Here is a 25,395-nt window from a genome sequence, read left to right as displayed (position 1 = left end):
AGATGCCTTGGAGGTCGTCATCCAGTTGTATCCAAGCCTTGTCGTCTGCCATCTTTGGCCACTTCATCCTCTCTCTCCTTGCCAGTTGGGTTGGGGTGGTTGGGAGGGGGGGCGGGGGGTCCACACAAGCAGGTCTCTGGTGCTGAGGCAGCTCAGGTGCGGAGAGATCTTCAGCTCTATGGGGTGCTTCCTGGCTGTCGTTCTCCATCGTCTGACCAGGCTCTGGGCCTGTGCGCTGCACCTGAGTTGCTGATGTTCCGCACTTTGACCTACTCTGGTGTTGCTTGAGTCCTCTGGTGCTTTTGCAGATCTTCCCGCAATGGCACCGTACGGTGTACTCCTCTCCAGTCAATGTAGACTGCTTGAGCTTTCTCGTAATCATATTCCTTGTCCTGGCCGAAACCGGTGCTGATGTGGAATAATGCTTTGTTTTCAAAGTTCTCAGGAACACAGTGTGAAGGCCGCTCTGTTTTGTCTGAAGTCACTTGGAAGCAGCGTCTGCTAGTCTCGTGAGATCTGGCTATATGAGATGGCATGCCGGAAGTCATGCCAGAGTCGGGTTGGATTCTCCCCGGAGCAACAGCCTTGCTCTCAATCAGCTCATTTGTGTGTGCTTCCTCTGCAATCCTCAATAAATCCTCCTTGAGCAGCGTCAACACCTTGACTCGTTATCTTTGGCTCTGATTCACCAAAAATTCCACAACGGGTGTGTCCGTCCCGTTGAGTCTCTCTTCCGCCCCCCCCTTTTGGGAGACTCTGGGGGTATTGTTCATTTGGTTGCTTCGTATCTTGTGTTGGTGCCCTCTTGCGAGTGCAGCTCACAGGATAGCTAGCCCTGTGTGCCCGCGCCAGTCTTTCCTGGAGGTCAGTCATCTCCTCTAAAAACTACCACCAGATTGCATCATATTCATCACGTCTTATTAGAGATATATGAACAGTGAACATGTGAAGCTGTCAGCTCTCAGAGGCTCGAGCACACAACCAGGACTGGTCTCTCAACGATGGAGTCATTCCAACCACAACAGAGCTGTCCACCAACACCATGGGCAGCAACACCGAATGCAACCCACTGGAGAATTATGCTCGCTGACCTGCAATAACCTCACATGCAAAATCTCTCTCTCTCTCTCACACACGCACACACACACACACACACACACACACACACACACACACACACACACACACACACACACACACACACACACACACACACACACACACACACACACACACACTGCTTCGGCTCAGGAGCAGGAGTGTTGGCCTCCAGCAGCCGTTGGAACGTGGCAGCCATGTCAGCTTCCTGCTGTCACAGGTGGATGCTGGGAGATTTCAGATCAAGATCCCAGAGATGTCCGTCATTCAGACGCAGGACTCTGGACATAACAGTCCTGTTCAGTGTGGACATAAAGAGTCTCTGAAGATCCCTGAAAACACCCAGCATGTATCCCGTTTGCAGCTGGAAGAGTTTGTTCACAGTTTTGATTTCCTGCTTTGTCGCTGTACATTTCTTTGAAAATCCAGGCTGAACAGCAGTGCTCAGCATCTGATACTAAACTGAAGTGCATTTGGAGGACGTCCTCTTGATCCAGAATTCTGTCCATGCAGCCTGAGCTCACTGAGCAGCGGGTTGAGCGGGGAGGTGAACTTCAGCGGACAGTCTCCGTCACTCAGCCTGACAATCACTGTTTCTCTGATCATGTGTTCCAGACGGCTCAGGAGGAGTTGCATTGCTTTGTTTGCTCCTGTATCCAGAGGACGACAGACTTTGTGAATAAGCTGCAGACTTGGAGCATACAGAAACAGATCAAAGTGGTTTTTCCCAGCCATAACCCTGGCTCTATCTGCTGTGATCCCCACCATGACTGTAATGTCCAGGCCACACCCTCGCAGAAACACATTATTGCATCTGCTCTCCCATTTTCATTTTCCAGTCCCACATATGGATGGAGTGCTTCCTGCTGAAACACAGCAGCTTGTTTGCAGAAACATCAGTGGTCTGGTTGAGATACAGTGAAAATGGAGACTCGCCAGTATCCCCACGTCATCCTTGTCTGAAGTATGGTTCCAGAACAGACCTTACCACTGCAGTGCACGTCATTCTGTGCATTTTAAACGCTCCCTCCTCAGCTTCAATGATCTCCAACAAGTCATCCACTGCACTGACATGTATGACAAGCAACATACGTTGCCATCCTCAGTTAACACTGTTTGAGGTCTGTTATTGTGTTGTGACCACATCCAGATCCACACCCCATCGGCACTAAAGACTTGACACTCAGCACACAACCAGACCCATGTTTTGTTGTGGCCCTCGTTCCTTTAAATCACTGAGCTGTGCTTGGATTCCGGCAGTACGTTTGCAGTGAGCTTTAGTGTCGTCCTCTAGAGCAGGGACGATTCATGTTTTCAATCCTGGATCTGTCTGCCACTCCTTCCTATGTGTTTTTGAGGATTTTCCCTACTTCAGCATGATGGTATCTCCAGACGCCAAGCCCAAGTTTATGGGTTATGTAGTTAAGCTTATTTCAGACAATAAAAGCAACCCCAGATTTCGTTTTACCACAATGGACCTTTTAATTAACTTGAATTAAAAAAAAGAAAAAGTCCCTGAGGTGTGTTACACACTTTGTGGAGGATTTTGCAGACCACTTCAAGGACAAAAGTGATGTCATGAGAACCGTCTGGGATCACAACAGCAGTTATTTTTGAAACATCTGAACGGTTGGCTTTACCTGAGAAGACACTGGACACCTTTTCACTTGTTGACGTTGAGACTCTGGGTCCAGTTTTCTCCTAACTTAACCCTCAGCCTGCCTTTTAGACCAGTTCCCACGCTGTTTTTAAAGAAGTTTTATGGGTTCTTTGATTTTGAGATTCTTAAAGGTGCTGTAGGCAGGATTTTGCTCGTCAATGCTAATTTTCCTCTGTTTTCTTTGGATTAAATGTTAGAGTATCCATTGATAATCATTTAGGAATGCAGCATAATTGCACTACCGTGAGGGCGCAGCGTTTCCATCTGTCTCTGTTCTGAGCTGAAAAGGAATCTCCACAGCTCCAGGTATCTTTGACCAATCAGAAGAGCCCCTGAGGCTCTAACCGTGATTGGTCGAGGGGCATTCATCGCACATTCTTGTGGGAGGGGCTTAACTTGCGCACGGGCGTGATGTCAGAGAAAACAGGACAGGATTGGCTGTGCTGGGTTTCAAATCGCCATCTTAGATGGGTCAAATTGCCATCTTGCTTAGGTAAACCTAAGCAAGATGGCGGAGATGCTGAATCCTGCCTACAGCACCTTTAACATCATGATTAGTTCTTCTTCAGACTACCTTTAATACAGCGGTGGTGAATAAGACCCAATAGTCCAGATAACCAGTATCCACCCTACCTTTTTCAAGCAAAATTTTAGAAAAACTTATTTATCCAATTAAAGGAAAAAAAATAGAATAAATACTTGTGAAAAATGCCAGTCTGCTTTTTGGACAAAGCACATGATCGTGTCTCCCGATAACTCAGGGCCATTTCATGCCCTTTTTTTTAACTAAATTTTAGATTTTAACTCATGGATGGCAAACAACTTCCTCCAGCTAAACAAGGACAAAACTGAGGTTGTCAATTTCCAGTGTTTCAGTTCATTCTGTCTTCTTCTATTGCATTTTATTTTTCTCCCTTTTATTTATTTAAATTTATTAGCTGTAGTTACTCCAGGGCCTCTCCTCATGGGGGCCCTCTGCATCAGGAGTTGTGTTGTGGTCTGCCTGTCGGGGCTGTGCTGGTCTAAATGGTGGTGCTCTGCACTGGGGTTCATGCTGTGGCGTGGGATCCTGTGCAGGCCCTTTGTGGGCCCTCAGGAGACGAGTGCTGTGCCACTGCTCAATGTGGACGGCCCATCATGATGGAGCTTTCTCCCCGGCTTCATCAGTGTCCAGTTGTTAAGGACAACATTTATCTGTTGATGAATGTGGGCAGTGGGTTTCTGTGTGTGTGTGTGTGTGTGTGTGTGGGGGGGGGGGGGGGGGGGGGGGGGGGGGGTTATCTTATTGTATTTTTAATCTGTAAAGCACTTTGTATATGGAAAGTGCTTCATCAGTGAAAATTGATTTGATTAGATTTGATTTCATTCGGCTTGGTTTGGTTCTGCACGTTAACCGGGTGTTTTTCTTTTCCAGCATCTCCTCTGCTTGCTCATGTGGAATTGCTGGTTTTATCAGTAAGTGTCTTGAGAAAAACTGTTGTATTTGTTACAATCGAAAAAATGGGGGACAAAAGTCTTTTTATTGTTATAATTTCATTTCAAAACCACAAAGTTGGAGAAAAACGCTCAAGCTGGGGTCGTGTGAACAGTCACGTGACCGTGAAACGAAAATACGTGATGTCATCGGACCCACGTGCTCTGAAACGTGTGTCCTTGCGTAACACGGCGCTCACGTGAAACGCCATGCTGGATCCGAGCTGAGCGGGAGAAACCATCCGTGGGGGACTGAGAGGGGGCGAATGTCAACAAAGAGCCTCCAGCCCTGAAATACACCGCGCTTTAGTCCACAAAGACCCTGAATTCAGAATCCAACCCATATCATCTAAGGATTCTAATGTTCACACGTTTCGTTTTTCTCCTAAAACTAAACAAATAGCACGCTATGCTGAGGGTAATACTTGTAAGACGGTATATTTAAATTCACACATGTATGTTTTTCCAGTTAAATGTAAGAGTTTACAACATGATCATAGCATTGTGTGTTGACGCTACTGGAACTGATGAAGAACGTGTCAACCTATCTAACCCATCGATCTACTGACAGGAGCTCTTCTGGAACCCCGTGTTCTTTTAACATGGTACAGCTGAACGTGGTCCAACCAGTCCGCCTGCAGGCGTCAAGCTAAAGAAAACGAGTCGCACAAACCGGAAGTATTGGTGTGCTTCCTGTCTCAAGAATAAAAGCACACAATACACATTAGAAAAAAATACAGATAATACGTTTCCTTTGCGTCGACAACTTACTTTTTAAATGTAATTACTTGTAGTTTTTTTAATTACTTGTAGTTTTTTATTCCTTCAAACACAAATGTGTCTGAATATGTCAAAGAACTTGGATCCCCTCGTTCTGATAGTAAAGTAGAAGGTAAGAAAACATCTGTCTTCATGTCCCTTTCCTTGTGTCACGGTTGTTGTTTGTTTTTTATTTCAACATTGAGTCATTTTATGTAACTGATGTGTGAGTGTGTGTGAGGGACGGTAAAACGTCTAGCGCTACGTGTGTTCTGAATGGAGGCGCTGTGCGGGGCGGTGTTTTATTGTGAAGGTGCTGCGCGGTGACTTCCTGTCAGTTGGCGGTAGCTTCATCACTCCTCTTCCTCCCGTCCGGCTGGAACTTCCTCTTTCCGAGGTTTAAATCCAGTGAGGACTTGAACTTGCACGCGGCAGCAGCGTTCATGTAAAGCGGAATCTACGGGGAACGATGGACCGAGCCGCCGGTACCAGCGGGCGGGGCCGGGGCCGGGGCCGGGGACAGGGCCGGAGCCGGAGCCGGAGCCGGGGAGGCGGACAGGGACGGGGCTCCCGGCCCTGCGGCAGGCTGGCTCCCGGGGCCGGCGTGCTGCGGAGCCTCAGCGTGGGGAACACGGAGCAGGACTCCAGGCCGGGCCGCGGGCCGCGGAGGACGGCGCCCCGCTACAGCCTGCTGCGGGAGGTGGGCCGGGGGACGTACGGCGTGGTGTACGAAGCCGTGGCCCGGAAGACCGGGGCCCGCGTGGCCGTCAAGAAGATGCGCTGCGACGCGCCGGAGAAAGTGGAGCTCGCGCTGCAGGAGTTCTGGGCGCTGACCAGTCTGGACAAGAGGCACGAGAACGTGGTTCACCTGGAGGAGTGCGTCCTGCAGAGGAGCGGCCTGGCGCAGAGGATGAGCCACGGCAACAAGAGCTCCAGGCAGTACCTGACCCTGGTGGAGACCTCCCTCAAAGGTGAGCGCACCGTGTCCGCACTTAACTCAACCTGTGACCGCAACGGCGTCTTGTTTGGTTGTTCAGACCCCCCCCCAGCACATTAAAACATCAGCTCAGTATTAATGGAGCACTTAACGCCCAGCCGTTCTTCTTCTACTCACATTAATCTGTAGGCTTCAGATGTTGCTGTGGTTATCAATACATCCGGTAGGGGGCAGTGCAGGTTTGATGTGGGACAACATTTCAAACGTAAACATCCAGGAAGAAGGATAGAAACCAGGGAAATCAGTATTCCTGACTGGTGGTGGTTGAAATGTGGTTTGGGGGTAATTCTGTCCCTCATGTGTTGAAGGGTCTCTCCATGCAGTCTGTCACAGTGGCCTTCAGACCACACACTCCTCAGTCCCATTATCGTCTGCTGCCAGAGGGGACTGGAGGGGACTGGAGGGTACTGGAGGGTACTGGAGGGGACTGGAGGGTACTGGAGGGGACTGGAGGGTACTGGAGGGGACTGGAGGGGACCAGGAGGACCGGGGTCTGAGCGCTGTGCTGTGCTGTGCTTGCAGGCGAGCGGACGCCGGGCCGGCCGGAGGAGCCCTGCTACCTGTGGTTCGTCATGGAGTTCTGCGAGGGCGGGGACCTCAGCCACTTCATCCTGTCCCGGCGGCCCGACCCGCAGACCAACAGCAGCTTCATGCTGCAGCTGACCAGCGCCGTCGCCTTCCTGCACCAGAACCACATCGTGCACAGAGACCTCAAGCCCGACAACATCCTCATCTCGGAGAAGTCCGGCTCGCCGGTGCTGAAGGTGGCCGACTTCGGCTTGAGTAAGGTCTGCGCCGGGCTGGGCGGCGCCGGCGAGCCCGGGGCGGGCGACGACAAGAGCAGGCACGACAAGAGCAAGCACGTCAACGTCAACAAGTTCTGGCTGTCGTCGGCGTGCGGCTCGGACTTCTACATGGCGCCAGAGGTGTGGGAGGGCCACTACACGGCCAAGGCCGACATCTTCGCCCTGGGCATCATCATGTGGGCCATGCTGGAGAGGATCACCTTTGTGGACGCCAAGTCCAAGCGGGAGCTGCTGGGCTCGTACATCAAGCAGGGGGCGGACATCGTCCCGGTGGGCGAGGCGCTGCTGGAGAACCCCAAGATGGTGCTGGACATCCCCCAGAAGCGCCGGTCCCGCATGCCGGCCACCACAGGGAAGCTGCTGCGCGACATGCTGGCCGTGAACCCTCAGGACCGGCCCGACGCCGTCCAGCTGCAGGCCCGCTTGGAGCAGATGGTGTGCGCCACATGACCCTCACTCAGGTAGGTCCAGGTCCAGGTTCAGCCTGACCCCTGACCCCCGACGCTGCTTTCACACTCTGCCTTTATTGACGGTGTTCACACTCAGAGCTTGTGAATTTTCTCCATCTGGCAGCAAAATGAAGCAGAGCTGAGCTCCGGTAGGACTCAGACTCCGCCTGTTTCAGCCTCACACCAGAAGCATTGAAGCCCGCTGTGCAGGTCTCACTGGAACTCGGCAGGAATGTTGAAATGTGGGGAACAGAGCAGTGTCATGAGAATGAACCCCGCCCTGTGAATCTGTCCTTCAGCAGGGTGGAGTCTGACGCCCCCCCTCTCAGAGCCTCAGAGCCTTTTTGAAATGCTCCATCTCCGTCTGAGCGAGGAAACCTGGTTAACAACAAGGTTTTCCTCAAAGCTGAGGAGGGACCAGCTGAAACTCCTGCACTCAGCACTGTTAGCATGCTAGCATCTATCAGCACACTAGCATAGATTAGCAAGTTGTCATCTGCAGCCAGCAGTTATTTTTATAATTTTTTGTGTTTTTACCTGTTAATAAGTGTAATTTGTTGCTGACTGTTGATGAGTCACTAATCGATGCTAGCGTGCTGATAGATGCTAGCATGCTAACAGTGCTGAGTGCAGGAGTTTCAGCCGTAGAGCTGAGGATCCAGTAGGTCGTGGATCGACGCTGACTGATCCAGTAGGTCGTGGATCGACGCTGACTGATCCAGTAGGTCGTGGATCGACGCTGACTGATCCAGTAGGTCGTGGATCGACGCTGACTGATCCAGTAGGTCGTGGATCGACGCTGACTGATCCAGTAGGTCGTGGATCGACGCTGACTGATCCAGTTCCTGTGTGTCTCTGCAGGCGCCGCTCTGCTGCCTCACCCGGAGTCCCCCACATGACGGCCCCTCCCCCTGTGATTGGAGGGCTGGATGTGGATTTGAGTGGCCGGTCTGGCTGAAGCCCCTCCCCCCGGCCGCCGGACGCCCCCCCAGGTTGTTTGCTGGACGGCAGGAGTTGACTGGCTGGACTCCAGGCTTCCTCCAGTCTGGCCCTCAGCCGGCGGCAGGTTCTCTCGGACCGGAGCTGACGGGCTGTTCTCGGTTCTGTTGGTCCTGCCTCATGTTTACAGACGTTCGATTCCGGCTGCCTCGCTGGGCGGAGGCTCCGCTCCGCCTCCACGGCCGCTCGGCGTTTCAGCTTCAGGGACGCTCTCCTGAAGCTCTGAGTGATGTGCCTCAGAGCTCCTGCTTTGTTCTTTCAGTTCAGTTAATAAAGTTTTAAATAATCCCAGTTGTTCTGCTTTTTGTGTTGATTGTACTTTAAATGCTGATGGATTGTGGGGTTGGTCTGAGAAGTGTGTGTTCTCTGACTGAAGTGTGTGAAGGAGAGCAGAGCTGCTCCATCTCCAGCAGTGTGAGCGTGAGGAATCTCCTCCAGGCTGCTGCCCTCCTCATTCAGAGGCCAACCACTGTCTCTCTCTCTCACACACACACACACACACACACTACTCTGAAGGAATACCGGTGGTCTTAGACACATGTTTATCCCCCCCCGTGCTTTTATTATCTTGGATTGTAAAGAAACTATTCCTTATTTATCATCCATTACTTTGAAAGGCCACGATGGCAGCATCCACCAGGTGGCGCCACAGCATCACTTCTAACACTTCCTGTGTAAAACGCTGCACATATCATCATCATCACCTTCATCCTCATCATTATATCATATAACCACTGGATTATCAGCAACATCCTGAATTTCCCTCAGTCTGGAGCAGCCTGCCTGTAATCAATCTCTCTCTCTCTCTGTCTCCCCCCCCCCCCCCCCCCCCCCCCCTTCCAGTGATGCAGTAGATAAAGCCGACTCCGGCTGCCAGTGAAGCCTTTCAGTAGAGTAAAGTAAAAATGATCTTGTCCTCATGAATAAACCCAAAACAGGAAACAAAAGCTTTCAGAAAGGTGAGCAGACAGATGTGGTTCTGTTCACAGCTGGAGGACAGAACTCTGCAGCTCTGCAGGGTTCCAGCAGAGGAAGGTGATCCAGGTCCTCCTGGTTCTGGATCTCAGGCCTCTTCCTGGAGAACAGCCTGGATCCTGTCTGGTAGAACCAGCAGTCCCAGGAGCTCAGCAGAACAAGAATACTGACGCCTCTGAACGACTCCTGAGAAGAGGAAGTGAAGAGAAGCTCAGATCGTCCTGCAGAGCAGGGAGAACGCCTCTGCCTCCTACCGCAGGGCGGAACCTGCTGGAGAGCCTGAACCTTCTTCACTCTGCTAACTGTTGGACATTTAGGCTTTCTTCGTTTTAATTCAAGACTCTTTCAGAATATCCACAGCGTATTAGTTTCAGTCCAGTAGGGATTAGTTGAGGCTGAGTTGGGGATCATTAAAGAAGTGATCAATAGAACCGATGTTTCTGTTCCTGCAGTGTTTGTCTCAGAGTCAAACCTCTTAAAGTGAGCCCATGTTGGATCTTCTACCTGCTGTTCTTTCCACTGCTGCTCGTCCTCAGCGTGATCTGTTCCATTCAGAGCTCTGCTAATCCAGATCTGATAATCTGGAAATCTGTATCTGGATCAGGGTGATTTAATCCAGTGTTGCTTTGAATAACTGACATAACAGTAAGATGGATTACCTGATCCTGAATAGCAAACAGGATTTCCAAGTCGGGATCATTTTGACCCAGGTGACATTTTTTGAGCATCTGGCTCCAGATGTGAAGCTGTGATCCTGAGGAGCTGCTGTTTCCTCTCCACTCCTCCAGAACACTGACGTCTGCAGTCCAGCCTCCCAGTTCTGCTGACCTTTCCCTTTCATTAGAACAAACGGTGGATCTGTTGTGATCATCCGCTGTCATCCAGCAGGACTCAGTGGATCCAAACAGCAGTCAGCCTCACCTGAAGACCATCCTGAACCTGTGTGAGAACGTCTCCTCTGTTCAGGCTGGAGCCCGCTGGAGCCGGTCCCGTCTGGACAGGACAGTTCCTGGAGGAAACCCACAGGCGTACAGGGAGAACATGCAAACTGCACTCAGAAAGGCTGTGACACACAGTTTCCTGTGGATGTGTGTGTTCCAGGAGGCAGCTACAGCCTGGTGTGGTTCTAGATCCTGTCCTGTGTTCTCTGGGTGAATGTGGTTTTCTGCAGTCTCTGTTCTCTCTGCAGGCCTCAGTAGTGTCTGTGCTGTTCTGTCTTCTGTCTTGCTCTGTGTTCCATTCACTCCTAACAGTCCACTCAATGAAATAAGTGTGAGTTTAAACTTGTGGAACTTTATGAACATTCTGTAGGAACCGTCCAGAGGAGCCTGGCAGCTGTGAGGAAACTGAATTCACTGTACTGTTAATAATACTTTTTAAAAAACTGATCAAAACAGGAGCCTGAACTACACCAAAGGGATAACGGTAGAGATATCCTCTAAATAACAGTAGATCTGCTGCTGAAGTGTGCATCAGTCGGCGGCCCTGGTGTCTGCTGTGGACAACGGGACATGTGAATCAGTGAATGGGTGAATCAGTGGTCCCAGTCAGCTGTGGCTTCAGACCAGTGACTCACCTGCTTCCAGCCCGTCTCAGTCCAAGAAAAGAGGCAGAAGCAGCAGCGGCTGTCCAGACGGAGGACGTGATGATTCCCTGACTGTCTGCTCAGCAGCAGCTCCGCAGCCTCTCCATCAACACACACACACTGAATAACACACTCCTCCACCTCCCTCCTGTGCCTCTGGAGAAATGAACCCGGCTCTGCAGTCTGAACTGAGGACCAGGTTCTTTCCCTCCCGCTGTGCAGAAGACTGTTCTCACATGATGAATGGATTATTCACATAGACAGATAGATAGATAGATAGATAGATAGATAGATAGATAGATAGATAGATAGATAGATAGATAGATAGATAGATGGATCATTTCCCAGCTCAACAGGAAGTTTCCGTCACGTCTCGCCATCCTCGGCGGCGGCACGTGAAGTGGGCGGTACTTTCTCCACTCTACACTGTTTCGATTCCGCGTGCGGGAGCAGCAGAGCTGTCAGATGAGATGTGCGGGCCGGCCACGCGCTGCTGCCGTGCGGGGAGATCTCCCTGAGCGAGAGAGAGAGCTTCAGAGCGAGCCGAGAGCCGAGGGATGTCTGGGGACGTGCTGCGTAACGGCACGCGCGCAGGCTGCGGCGGCATCAACATGAACTTTACGCACAGCCTGCTGCCGCCGGTGTTCGTGATCGTGTTCGTGGTGGGCACGCTGGCCAACGTGTGGGGTCTGAGGAGCGTGTGCGTCAGCTGGAAGAACATCGGGAGCATCAACGTCTTCATGCTGAACCTGGGGCTGGCGGACCTGCTCTACCTCTCCACGCTGCCCTTCCTCGTGCGCTACTACGCCACGAACAGCCTCTGGGAGTTCGGACAGCCTTTCTGCAAGATCACGCGCTTCTGCTTCAACCTCAACCTGTACGGCAGCATCGGCTTCCTCACGTGCATCAGCATCTACAGGTACCTGGGCATCGTGCACCCCATGAGGGTGATGGGGAAGATCCGGACGCGGCACTCCGCGGCCATCAGCGCGCTGGTCTGGGCGCTCGTGGTCATCCAGATCCTCCCCGACATGTTCTTTGAGAAGAACGACCATTCGAAGCCGCTGTCGTGTTTTGACACGACCTCCAACAACCTGACCGAGGCCTACCTGACCTACAGCCTGGCCTGGACGGCCACGGGCTTCGCGCTCCCGCTGCTGATCATCCTGGTCTGCTACGGACACATCGTGGTGGTCCTGTCCAGGAAGTCCGGCGTCAACCCGCTGCTGAAGCAGCGCAGCCTGAAGCTGGTGGTGATCCTGGTGATCCTCTTCTCCACCTGCTTCATCCCTTACCACGTCCTCCGGAACCTCAACCTCCGCACCAGGATCCTGAAGCTCGACGGGATCTGCCGCCGCAGCTTCGACCACATCTACCTGGCGCACCAGGTGGGCCGGTGCCTGGCGTGCCTGAACAGCGCCATCAACCCGCTCATCTACATCGTGGGGAACGACCACTTCCTCCTGAAGCTGCACAGCTTCAGCCAGCGCACGCGCCAGTCCCTGAGCAGCCTCACGGGGACCGTCATTTACCGCAAGGCCGTGGAGGTGGACACCCGGATGGACACGCGCGTCACCATGGTGCAGGTGGGCGAATGAGACGCACGGTGGGAGCGCGCCTGAATGCTGTCCTCCTGTCCCCCCCTCCTCCCCAGCTGGAGGACCTGTCCTGTCCCCTCCTCTCCGGCTCTGGACCGGACGCTGTCCATGTCGTGCGCGTGCTGCTGCGTGTCTGCGGTCCCAGGAGGAGACTGATGTTTGCTTTGACAGCTGTGGATAGTTATTTATAAGGCGCAGACTTTGCACTGTTACAGGTGAAGTGTTACACATGCTTCCTGTGTTTTCTCTCACTGGTGTTCAACGTCTGGCCCGTGGGCCTTTACTTTGCATTGGCAATGTAGTTCAGAGGCCCATGTTTTTTCTTCCCAGTTTGTGTGGCTTCTGCTTAGATTTCACATAATAAATGAGAAGAAGGCATCCAGCAGGCCGGATGTGTCCCTGGAGTGTCAAACATGTGGCCGGTGGACCAGCACCAGGCCACCGCTGCTCCTGTGTGTGAACATGAGAGGTGAAGCGGGAGCTTCTCACAGTGAGAGACTGCGGTGGAGGAGCAGACGTTTAACCCTGAAGTTCAGCTTAGAGAAAGCAGCTGTAGAATCACAGACTTCATAAAACCTGCAGGCTGCAAATAATTGACCGTTCGCTCTGTTCAGCAGTGTTATTCCACTCGTCGTTGTTCGTTGTTCTGTCCATCTGTGTTCCACGTCCCTCTTTTCATCCTGTGTTCACTCTGCAGGGAGTCAGATTTGGACCTGACTGAACATGGATCTGGTTGTGACTGTTATGTGAAATAAACGCAAAGAAGAACTGGCGAATGTGAACACATGAAGCAGCCCAGAAGCACATCTGTGTTTTCATCATTTATGGTGACAAAACTGAAAAGAGTAAATATAAAACCCAAAGAATTTTTTTTAAAAGGCGTCTTCAGTAACGACCCATTCATGATTCCATTCGGGTTTTATTTTAGGTAAAACATGATGAAAGTCCCGTCCAGATTCATTCAAATCTGATGGATGCCAGTTCTGCCAGTCTTTTGCGTTGTGTGCTGGATCTCTGAGGAATGAATAAAAGTGGAATATGTTTCTTATGGCTGACATGGATTCATTCTTCTGTCACATCCTCCTCTTGGAATCTGTATGACTTTGACTTCCTGAGCAGGTGACCCTGAGCAGACCTGCTCTCCATCAGCCCGGCGATGAGGCTTCAGACCTGCTGGGATCTACTGTGAATGCGAACACCTGAACCCCTGTTCACCCCTCAGCAAGGTGTGAGTGTTCCAGCAGGACTCAAAACAGAGGCTGAACTCTAATGTCTGCCCTGGGTTCACTGTCAAGAAGTTCATAAGACTCGTACAATCGAAACCCAGTCAAACACAATTTAAACTCACTTCATCTATAGATCATTACCTCTCTCTTTGCAAATTGAAAAAAGACGCCTCTTTTGCTCCTTCAAATTTAGATTCAGCTTTTAATGACTGGAGTAAATTAGGAATAAACTGTATTTGTGATCTGTAAGGTAAATCTGCTACTTTTGCACAGTTACAAGCAAGATTTAAATTGCATGGCAACAATTTTTTTAGAAACTTACAGATTAGAGATTATGTACGAAAGAATTCGCCAGATTTTGAAACAGAGTCACAGTCCACGATTGATGACTGCTTAAACGTATCTACAGACACGAATAAATTTATCTTTCATATTGATGACAAATTACTAACAATGAACTCTCCGACAAATACAAGATGACTGGGAGAAACATACAGAAATACAAATTCCTGATATTTGGGAGGAATCTCTTGAATATATACACTCCTGTTCTAACAACGCCAGGCACTGCCTCATGCAATTCAAAATAATACACAGGCTCCACTATTCAAAAGCAAAAATTTGCAATATTTTTCCAAATGCTTCATCACCGTGTGATAAATGTCAGTCCCACGATGCAACACTTTTTCATGCTTTTTTTCCTGCTGTAAAGTTGTTGCTGTAGCCTGTTGGTCTGATGTGTTTAAATTTTGTCAAAAATCTTGAAGACAACACTTACACCAGAACCTTTATTAATTATTTTGGGCACATCTCAAGAATTTTGAAAATTCACTTTAGCTCAAAGAAAGTTCATTTCCTTCTCTGTCGTCGCTGCAAAAAAGCTACTTCTAATGTCATGAAGGGACCAGCAATACTGTAAAAATGTGGCTAACAGAGCTGAGCACTACTTTACATCTGGAAAAAATACGATACCTGCTAAAGGATAATTTATCACTTTTTCAGAAAATATAGCAACCCTTCGTAGATTATCTGCACTCTGTATCTATATGAATATGTTATAAACATTTGACCTTTGCATTTGTCTCCTCACTGTTCGTTGAAGGTTCTGTTTTTGTGTGTTCTCTTTTTTCTTTCTATTTCACTAAAATATCTGAGCATCATGTAAATTGTACACACTGTGAAATGCTCAATACAAAACTTAGTTTTAAGAAGTTCATAAGATGTTCCAGATTTACTGAAACGTTTCTTCACAACAGCCAAATGAGCTGACATCTTTAGAGATGAAGCTATCTGGGGCAAAATGCAGTGAAATGTCCTCAAACCATGTTTTTAATCTTCTGAGTGAAAGCTGTCCGGCTTCATGAGAACACAAACCTCTGACTGCAGGAGAGAGTTCAGTCTGTCTGCCTTCACCCAGACCTTCCTCCTCCTCCTCATCATCAATACCTCTCAGCTGTCCCAGCATGAAAACAACTCCGTGACTCAAAGACTCCATGATCAAATGATGCTGAAGCTTTTGGTGTCGTCTCACTGTAATCTCATATAGCTGTGAAGAATTTGATCGATTCACTTCAGAAAATAAACTCAGCTTCCAAAACTTAGCAAAATAATAAAAAGCAAACAAACAAAAACAAACAGAAACCCCCAAAATGTGCCGCTGCTGGAGGAGGAAGTGTATAAAGCACTGTTGAGGCTGTGACTGGCAGGATGGACTCCAGCTGACTCCCCTCCAGACCACAGCCTCTGCTGGTGTACTGGGAAATGCAACTGGATCAGAAATATCCAGTATCATCAGTGTGTTATCTGTGGAGACATTAGAACTACTCGTCCTGGAGAGTGTGTCTTTCCTGTATTTCCGGTTCCCGTCCTGATCTCCTGCAGACTGCAGCCTGGGTATTTCTGAGCTGTGAGCGGCGGCAATGAGAGGAGACGTGTTTCCTTTGACAGTCAGCCGAGCCTCCGGCTGCATGGTCAGGTTGGTCGCCGGATGTTTGGTTATCACTGATCTGAGTAGGAGTACCCCAGCCCTCCATCAGAGTCAACACAAACCAAATCACTGCCGGGAAGCACAGAATACCATAAAGCATGTGAAGACAGCTGCCATGAGTTCTGTGGAAAACTCAGTCACTGCAACACGTCATGACCAAACCTGCTGACATCCTGGGTGCGGTTCCTCCCCGGAGCTTGAACAGGAAGTCCATGTAGAATCTCAGCTCTGTGTCAGTGCACACTGCAATGAGGCCACAGGTTTGCAGATGAAAGCGTGAAGGTTACTATGCAGACATGCAGCAGCTCTGCAGGACAGCTTTGCTTCTGGATGATTCAGAGGACTGAAGGCAACAGAAGCTGCTGTCTGCATCGAACCTGAGGAGTTGCAGGTGGTTGGTCCAAAAGAACCGTCAACTCTAGAGTGTCGGTCTCTAGAGGAGACGTAAGACAATGAACCATCACAGGAGGAACAAGTTACAGTGACAGCACGGTGTGGTGTAATGCAGGAGCCAGTGTAGAGCAGCTGCAGAGCCACTATAGAGCAGCTGTAGAGTCACTATAGAGCAGCTGTAGAGTCACTATAGAGGAGCTGCAGAGCCACTATAGAGGAGCTGTAGAGTCACTATAGAGGAGCTGTAGAGTCATTATAGAGCAGCTGTAGAGTCACTATAGAGCAGCTTTAGAGTCACTATAGAGGAGCTGTAGAGTCACTATAGAGGAGCTGTAGAGTCACTATAGAGCAGCTGCAGAGCCACTATAGAGGAGCTGTAGAGTCACTATAGAGGAGCTGTAGAGTCACTATAGAGCAGCTGTAGAGTCACTATAGAGCAGCTGTAGAGCCACTATAGAGCAGCTGTAGAGTCACTATAGAGCAGCTGTAGAGCCACTATAGAGCAGCTGTAGAGTCACTATAGAGGAGCTGTAGAGTCACTATAGAGGAGCTGTAGAGTCACTATAGAGCAGCTGTAGAGTCACTATAGAGCAGCTGTAGAGTCACTATAGAGCAGCTGTAGAGCCACTATAGAGCAGCTGTAGAGCCACTATAGAGCAGCTGTAGAGCCACTATAGAGCAGCTGTAGAGCCACTATAGAGCAGCTGTAGAGCCACTACAGAGCAGCTGTAGAGTCACTATAGAGGAGCTGTAGAGTCACTATAGAGCAGCTGTAGAGCCACTATAGAGCAGCTGTAGAGCCACTATAGAGGAGCTGTAGAGTCACTATAGAGCAGCTGTAGAGCCACTATAGAGCAGCTGTAGAGCCACTATAGAGCAGCTGCAGAGCCACTACAGAGCAGCTGTAGAGCCACTATAGAGCAGCTGTAGAGTCACTATAGAGGAGCTGTAGAGTCACTATAGAGCAGCTGTAGAGCCACTACAGAGCAGCTGTAGAGCCACTACAGAGCAGCTGTAGAGTCACTATAGAGCAGCTGTAGAGTCACTATAGAGGAGCTGTAGAGTCACTATAGAGCAGCTGTAGAGCCACTATAGAGCAGCTGTAGAGTCACTATAGAGCAGCTGTAGAGCCACTACAGAGCAGCTGTAGAGCCACTATAGAGCAGCTGTAGAGCCACTTCAGAGCAGCTCTAGAGTCACTATAGAGCAGCTGTAGAGCTACTATAGAGCAGCTGTAGAGCCACTATAGAGCAGCTGTAGAGCCACTTCAGAGGAGCTGTAGAGCCACTATAGAGCAGCTGTAGAGTCACTATAGAGCAGCTGTAGAGCCACTATAGAGCAGCTGTAGAGCCACTTCAGAGGAGCTGTAGAGCCACTATAGAGCAGCTGTAGAGTCACTATAGAGCAGCTGTAGAGCCACTATAGAGCAGCTGTAGAGCCACTATAGAGCAACTGTAGAGCCACTTCAGAGGAGCTGTAGAGCCACTATAGAGCAGCTGTAGGGTTACTATAGAGCAGCTGTAGAGCCACTATAGAGCAACTGTAGAGCCACTATAGAGCAGCTGTAGAGCCACTATAGAGCAGCTGTAGAGCCACTTCAGAGGAGCTGTAGAGTCACTATAGAGCAGCTGTAGAGTCACTATAGAGGAGCTATAGAGCCACTTCAGAGGAGCTGTAGAGCCACTATAGAGCAGCTGTAGAGTCACTATAGAAGAGCTGTAGAGCCACTATAGAGCAGCTGTAGAGTCACTATAGAGGAGCTATAGAGCCACTTCAGAGGAGCTGTAGAGCCACTATAGAGCAGCTGTAGAGTCACTATAGAAGAGCTGTAGAGCCACTTCAGAGGAGCTGTAGAGTCACTATGGAGCAGCTGTAGAGTCACTATCGTGCAGCTGTGGAGCCACTATAGAAGAGCTGTAGAGTCACTACAGAGGAGCTGTAGAGCCACTATAGAGCAGCTGTAATAATAATAATAATGAATTTTATTTATCATGCACTTTACATTTGTAAAACAAATCTCAAAGTGCTACAATGGAATTTAAAACAACAGTGACAATTAAAAGTAACAGATACATGCTAAATCAGTAAAAACACTCATACTTACACTCATAAAATGCAACAGAGAACAGTAAAATCATTCAAAAGCTTTCAAAAACAAAAACGTTTTCAGGCGAGATTTAAATGAGTCCACCGACTGTGGTGCCCTCAGGTGGACAGGTAGGGCATTCCACAGTCGGGGTGCTGCAGCCTGAAAAGCCCTGTCCCCCATGGAACACAGTTTGGTTTTGGGGACCTTCAGCAAATTGATGTTGGCGGAGCGGAGGCGTCTGGTCGGGTCATGTGGGGAGAGAAGTTCTTTAAGGTACACTGGTGCACTACCATAGACACACTGATGGGTCAGGAGGCAGATTTTGTATTCCAGCCTGAACCTAACCGGGAGCCAGTGAAGGTTATGGAGAATGGAAGTGATATGGTGTCTTTTTGGCACCCTCATCAGGATCCTGGCAGCACAGTTCTGGATCGACTGAAGCCGTTGAAGGCTTCTTCCAGAGATCCCGATGAGGAGTGCATTGCAGCTGTAGAGCCACTATAGAGCAGCTGTAGAGCCACTATAAAGCAGCTGTAGAGCCACTTCAGAGGAGCTGTAGAGTCACTATAGAGGAGCTGTAGAGCCACTATAGAGCAGCTGTAGAGCCACTTCAGAGGAGCTGTAGAGTCACTATAGAGGAGCTGTAGAGCCACTATAGAGCAGCTGTAGAGTCACTATAGAGCAGCTGTAGAGCCACTATAGAGCAACTGTAGAGCCACTATAGAGCAGCTGTAGAGCCACTATAGAGCAGCTGTAGAGCCACTACAGAGGAGCTGTAGAGTCACTATAGAGCAGCTGTAGAGTCACTATAGAGCAGCTGTAGAGCCACTATAGAGCAGCTGTAGAGCCACTTCAGAGGAGCTGTAGAGTCACTATAGAGCAGCTGTAGAGTCACTATAGAGCAGCTGTAGAGTTACTATAGAGACGCTGTAGAGTCACCTTAGAGGACCTTGAAGGCCCGTCCATGCTTCACATGTCTGTGTAAGTGTGCGTTGCGCGTTGGTCCGCGTGACGTAAATATCGTCATGAATTCCTGTCCGCTAGGGTCCCTGCGGACCGATCCGCGGACGTCCGCACAGCAGCCAGATTTTGTGACCGCGTTGCGCGCAGGTCGTGCCGGCATACGCATTTGCCAGAGCGCCACAGCAAACAAAACATGACGGTAACAGACGGAGCTACAGCCTGATGGCTCCACTCAGAGACACCGAAAGAGTGAAAAACTCGTGGACGGAGACAGCAGACTCTTTCTGGAGGGAGGAGAAGGTCTGCAGACAGAAGTGAAATTAACTAATCTCTCGGGTGCCGCCCCCACGATTCAGAAACAGAAAAAAAAAGGCTAAATAAACTTTAATACTGAATGATAATATACTGACAATGTATGTGCCTCATTTCCTGTAAATAATCTGTAATAAAGGTGCAGATAAACAGTCTGTAGTGCTGGAAAAGCTTCTCGAGGATGCGTGGATCAGCGCGCCTGCAGGGAATGCGAACAGCTGAGCTCAAAATGTAGCATGGGAGAAAGCGCGGGGCATCGGTGTTGCACGGAGGCTCCAAAGCAGACGCCGAATCGCGTGCATGTGAAGCATGGACGAGCCTTTAGAGCCACTATAGAGGAGCTGTAGAGTCACTGTCGTGTTTGGTAAGAGGAAAAACTGCCGGCTGTGAAATGTGCCACCTGCATTGACACACATCTTGATGGTTTTGGGTTTGAGGAGTGGCACACAGCTCGGTGCTCTGCAGTGGAATTCAGTGCAGATAAGGAGTGGCAGAGGAATTGTGTTGGACTCCATCCAGCTGGCCACAGCACACAACACAGAGGAGGGTGGGGCGGGCGGAGAAAAACTAAAACCACACACCAGGACTAAATCCTAGTCTGTTCTTCTTCTCCAGAACCAATTAGTTCTCATCTGCTCCGACTCTTCCGCTGCAAATCCAAGTCATCCTCTGGAGTGTCCAAAATGAAGCTGTTTGAGGAATGTGTGGAAGGAAAAGTGTAAATATAATATATGGAGGTTTGGCGCAGAAGAAAAAGCCGTCAGGACAGCATAGCCATACGGTGGTGCAGTGATTAGTTCCCTCACCTCGCAGCGAGACAGTCTGGGCTGGGGTTTGAATGTTTCCTCTGAGCGCTCTGGTTTCCTCCCACAGATGAAAAACAGGCATGTGAAACCTCAATGAGGCCATCAGTGACCCTCATTAATTGGTTTGTGTGTGTGTGTGTGTGTGTGTGTGTGTGTGTGTGTGTGTGTGTGTGTGTGTGTGTGTGTGTGGTTGTTGTTGCGCTATAATGGATGAATGAAGTACTGATACTTGAAAAAAAACTATCAGTAGAGTACGAGAGAAGCAATACTCTGATTACCTGGCAGCTCAGTAAACACTGGGATTCATGCAGAAGCAGCAGGTCCTGGTTTTCCCTGTGCCTGGTGCTGGAGGCTGACTATACAGACCACAGCCACACTGCCAGGGGGCTGGCCTGGAGCCGGACCTGGTCTCTGAGCGGCGGTCGTGGTCCATCCTCACCAGACCCTCCAGGTTCTTTGGTTCTCCTCCAGACAGCGTCCAGACCAGGTCCACTCAGTCCTGGACCCTCTTCACCTGAAGCACGGCTTGCTTTGTCTTTCTGGTGCTGACGTCCAGATCGCTGTCAGGACAAGCTGTCAACACTGAACATCTAAGAACAACAAAACAGAGAAACGTTGTGCTTTGTATTGTATCTTCTGATTGTCTGGAGTCATGAAAATTCAGGCAGCTGAATCTCGTCACCAAGTCCAGCAGAAAGCCTGGTGACGAGCCTCATTGCTCTCAGCTGTGTTGAAGCAGGGAGACATGGAAAACGTGCAGGTTTGCGGCCCTCGAGGACTGGAGTTTGAAACCCCGAGATCAATGAGATCTACAGATGCTTCAAACACATGCTGATCCGTCCCAGAGACGGCCCTGCTCCTGGAGCTGCTGTGTTGTGTAATGTAGTGTGCTTGCAGTGGTCCGTGTTGTGTAACCATTGACTTTAAGATACTGCTGTGATGGGAATCACCTTTATCGTTAGTTTGGCTGTCAATAAAAATGAATGATTATTGGAGACAGTTATTAATTGATGAAAGAATGGTATCCAATGTACATCATATACCTTCCGGGCTCCACGGGTTTAACATCATGTCAGTCTCATCAGGCCCACCAAACCAGTCATCTGGAAACTGGATTCCCACAATGCCTGAAGCAAACGCCGCCTTGGGAATAAGGGCTGACCTGTGATGGACTGCTTACCTGTCCAGGTGAGCCTGGCTTTGCCCGGCCTGCGACTGAACAGGACTAAAGAGGAGAGCAAATGAGGACTGTGAGGAGTCAGCGACAGACTGGAGGTCGTCAGTGGTTCTTCAGGAGTGGTGAATTGTGAGGTGGAGCATCCTGTCCCTTCCATTCCACTGAAGCAGGAAGCCCAGGTCCAGGTCCAGAGACAGGCGTCTGTTCCTGGGAAGAACCCACTACTGAACTGAGGTCCGTGTTCCAGCCTGTGATCTGACGCAGTGGAAACACGTTTTCTCTGCCCTCTCTTGTTTTGGAACAATAAAAAACAGCGAGTGGAAGCAGAGGCAGAAGGACCGGACCGCAGAATGATCGATCCTGTTTTCACCCGTCTGCAGGGGTGGCTTCAGCAGCGCCGTCAGCTTCTCTGGAAGTGACTGATTACGTTTTCCGTTTGGGGAACTGATTGGAAGTCTTCCTATTCTAGTTACTGCCGTGTTCCTCCGCCTTCCTCCGAACTCCTGAGGCCCTGCAGCGAGACGTGACGGGATGTTCACACCTCTGCCGGCTCAGTTAACTGTGTGTGATGAGAAAGAACCACTTCCTCCACGCTGTGGAGCAAACGGAGCGTGGAGATGTGCTGTTCTGTGGTTTTTTGTTTTGATTTTTTTGCACACAGGTTTGCACTGGTGTGTTTGTCAGGTGAACAGCAGAGAAGCTGAGTGGAAAACTGTCAGTTTGACACAAGAAGCTGAATATGAAAGTTAAAAATGTGTTTTCACTGAGCATATTTGATATTCTTAAAAAAAAACAAATGGAGTGGGAAAGCCTCCTCCAGCTGTCCTCACGGTCAGTGGTTGGAGGACGGACCGGAGACTCACTGTCACTCTGGCTTTCCAGGGTCGTTCCTTCAGAGTTAGTTTTGGTCCAGAGAACCTGACAGAACCTGCCCTGGAACAGCTACGACCAAACTGCAGCTTTATCCCACAATGTCCCCATCTGGAAACAAATAATTTAGCAGCTCATTTGCTGGCGCATGGTTTCTGTCAAATTCAATTACGTGCTGCGTCTCCACAGAAACACATTCAGCCTCGATCACATCCAGAGTTCTGCTGCTGTGTGTGGTTACCGACTTCCTGTTTCACCTCAGTAAACACAGCTGGACTGAAACCTTCTGGTGAACAGCTTCTAGAGAGGAGGGTGCTGGGGCCTGATGTGAGCATGTATGTCTTTACCTGCAGAGTTTTATGACAGAGGCTGAACAGCTGGATCACTGAAGCAATTCACACAAACACACACTGCAGATCGCTATATGGCGTTTATCAGACAAGTGATAACGCTAAAGAACTTCACACAAGGGGTGTGGCAGTCTGTTCAACTAAATGAAGAACCTGCAGCAAAAATCCAACTCGGCGCCTATTCCTATGTTTCTTTTTCTTTTTAGCCAAAGTCTATAAATGACTTGTGTGAACTCAGTTCCTCTGGGAAGCATGGTGAGAAACAGAAATCATAGACTTCATCCTCAGCAGAAGAAAGAGGAAGTTTGAGCTCGTTTTATAAGGTAGATAGTGGGAAGAGTTTTAATGCCTCGGACAAAGTCCGCCATGAGCCGTTCCTCACATCGGACGGCGTTTCAGCTCCTCTCTGCGATCACAGGAACTCTGTATGCTCTCTGTGTAACATCCACGAGAGCAGAGCGCTGACCAGACACCTGCACGACCCGCTGACTGGACTGGGTAGAACCAGACACTGGACTGGACTGGACTGGACTGGACTGGACTGGACTGGACTGACTCCAGGAGTCACGTCACATCATTAAACAATGAGGCAGTGTTTCATGTAAAGGGTGATATACCAATCATTAACAATGAATTTTCATTTCATCACATGAGACAAGGAGTCTGAGGGGAGGAGCTTAAACAGTCAGTTAGGTGGGTGGGCGGAGTCTCCTTCCTGTGGGGAGGAAGAGGACCAGGAAGTGATGGAGGGGGTGATGGAGGAGGGCCAGGAGGTGATGGAGGGCCAGGAGGTGATGGAGGACCAGGAGGTGATGGAGGAGGGCCAGGAGGTGATGGAGGGCCAGGAGGTGATGGAGGAGGGCCAGGAGGTGATGGAGGGCCAGGAGGTGATGGAGGAGGGCCAGGAGGTGATGGAGGGCCAGGAGGTGATGGAGGGCCAGGAGGTGATGGAGGGCCAGGAGGTGATGGAGGACCAGGAGGTGATGGAGGACCAGGAGGTGATGGAGGAGGGCCAGGAGGTGATGGAGGACCAGGAGGTGATGGAGGGCCAGGAGGTGATGGAGGAAGGGCCAGGAGGTGATGGAGGGCCAGGAGGTGATGGAGGAGCGCTCCTCAGGAAGCAGGTGTTGGCTGGTGTGTGTCATTGTGTTTGAGAATCGGGGTTCTGAGGGAAATCAGCCTGCTGGCTGAGTTTATTTGGACCAGGTCATTTTAATCTTAAAGCTTGTCGACTGGTTCTCTCCTCGCCACAGTGGGATTTTTCTTTCAGATTTTAAACGGACCTTTCCTGGAGGTTAAATCTGCACAGGATGGGTGAACAGCTCTTCCAAAGGGATCAATAAGTCTGCTTTCTTTCTTATTCCTTCTTTTCCTGCTGTTTGAAACGCGCTTCCTGGCTGGAAACCATCAGTGAGAAACGATGATAATGTGAGAGGCACAGAGGATGGCAGACTCCTGTGTGTCGGCCGCCGTCCTCGGTCCGACCGGCAGCTGAAGCTGATCTGAAGCTCGTCCATCAGCCTCCAAGCTGTGAGAGAGAGAGCTGATCAATATTTACCCAAAACTCAGCCGTGATTCAGAGTATGAGCCAGGAAACATGATGGTTCTGACGAAGAATACAAATAAATCCAACCCAGACCTCCTGTAGCTGAAGTTCTCTCAGCAGACATGCAGGTAAGATGTCAACAGGAAGTCAGAGGAGGAACCAGAGGAGACCATAAACCTGTCCTGTGATTTCCACACTTTCAATCCTCTAATCACAAAAACAGAAAGTCTCCTCTGGGTCTGGTTCTGCAGGGTTCTTCCTGTTCACAGGGAGGTTCTCTTGCCTGTGGTGTGATAGAAATAGAAGTGAGCTGATCTGAGTTCGGCAGCCTGCTCCGTGGCGTCGGGACTCGGGGCTGCAGCTCTTCAGAGGAGCCTCCGTGACCCCAGTGCTGCCTGATGTTGACCTTTCCACTGGAGAGCAGACGAACGCCATGAGGCTTCAGCTGACTGACGGATTGACACGTCGGTGAAAGCGCCGCCGTCTCACTCCTCTATTGAAGTGTGAACCGCAGCATGCCGAGCGGATGAGCGGAGCCACCTGAGTCCTGTGTAACCCTGTGCTCCATCATCAGCTGGGTGAACGTGACAGGGGTCAGGTATGTCAGACCACAGCGACAGGCTGGGAGCAGTCTGCCGAGAGCAGAGCTACACAGTCAGCACTTCACAGAGCCTCGTTCACGTCCCTTCAAGGTGTGATGAGGTTCCTGTGGTTTGAGCTCCGTCTGAACCTTCTGAGCTCGGGAGGGAAATCAGCAAGTCAGCTCGTATCCACTCTGCAGTCAGTGTGAGCTCCACTCTGGCTGTACACACCTCTCAGAATAATGAGTCCAAAATGTCCACTGCCGATCTGAAACAGATGATCTGTGTCTGACATGAATCCGCCTCAGTGACGCTGTGGCTCATTTTGGAGGAGGCACTGATCTCCCTTCTCTGAGTGAAACATGCTGTATTACATCCTGTTCAGCATGAAGTCTTCTGTATCGTCACCTCTGTTGTGTCATCCACATCTGTGTGATCAATATCTCCACCGTGTTCCACTGCTGCTGTCAGATACCAGCGAAGGCCGTGTGGTTCTGGACGTTTCTGGTGAGAAATGTAAAATACAAGAGTTTAAAAACGCAAAAGCAAGGATGGACCAGGGAAAACAAACAGACTGATGAACAGAGTCCGACTGAAGTCATGTGGAGGATCAGACTGTATCTCCACTCGTCAGATCATAGCTTCTACAGCATGAACCACAGAGCAGCAGCGCCCTCTGCTGGTAGGAAACATGAA

General features: G+C 50.0%; 2 protein-coding genes across 4 annotated transcripts; both read left to right on the top strand.

Annotated features, from left to right (window-relative positions):
- The first annotated feature begins 5,371 nt into the window (after positions 1-5,371).
- LOC115388851 (serine/threonine-protein kinase 35-like) lies at positions 5,372-8,532 on the top strand. 3 transcript variants are annotated; one of them, XR_003931525.1, is made up of 3 exons: positions 5,372-5,961; positions 6,510-7,907; positions 7,938-8,532. XR_003931525.1 is itself a non-coding variant. In XM_030092150.1 (3 exons), the coding sequence occupies exons 1-2, from the start codon at positions 5,460-5,462 to the stop codon at positions 7,241-7,243; spliced, it is 1,236 nt and encodes a 411-aa protein (XP_029948010.1). In that variant the 5' UTR covers positions 5,372-5,459; the 3' UTR covers positions 7,244-7,254; positions 8,104-8,532. The 3 variants fall into 3 exon arrangements, 1 of the variants encoding a protein (XP_029948010.1); XR_003931526.1 differs by having other exon boundaries at positions 6,510-8,023; positions 8,104-8,532; XM_030092150.1 differs by having other exon boundaries at positions 6,510-7,254; positions 8,104-8,532.
- A 2,736-nt stretch (positions 8,533-11,268) lies between these two features.
- Positions 11,269-13,454, top strand: LOC115388854 (P2Y purinoceptor 1-like). The gene has a single exon (XM_030092153.1). It carries the CDS (start codon positions 11,359-11,361, stop codon positions 12,397-12,399), a length of 1,041 nt encoding a protein of 346 aa, XP_029948013.1. The 5' UTR covers positions 11,269-11,358; the 3' UTR covers positions 12,400-13,454.
- Positions 13,455-25,395: the final 11,941 nt, after the last annotated feature.

This window comes from Salarias fasciatus, chromosome 5 (assembly GCF_902148845.1).
Source record: "Salarias fasciatus chromosome 5, fSalaFa1.1, whole genome shotgun sequence".
NCBI lineage: Eukaryota > Metazoa > Chordata > Actinopteri > Blenniiformes > Blenniidae > Salarias > Salarias fasciatus.
The sequence above is the reverse complement of the archived record's forward strand: the minus strand, read 5'-3'. Positions and strand labels throughout refer to the sequence as shown.

Coding starts and splice junctions, on each gene's coding strand:
- LOC115388851 (XM_030092150.1), top strand. CDS start 5,460: ATGGACCGAGCCGCCGGTACCAGCGGGCGGGGCCGGGGCCGGGGCCGG. Junction 5,962..6,509: donor GGTGGAGACCTCCCTCAAAG/GTGAGCGCACCG, acceptor CTGTGCTTGCAG/GCGAGCGGACGCCGGGCCGG.
- LOC115388854 (XM_030092153.1), top strand. CDS start 11,359: ATGTCTGGGGACGTGCTGCGTAACGGCACGCGCGCAGGCTGCGGCGGC.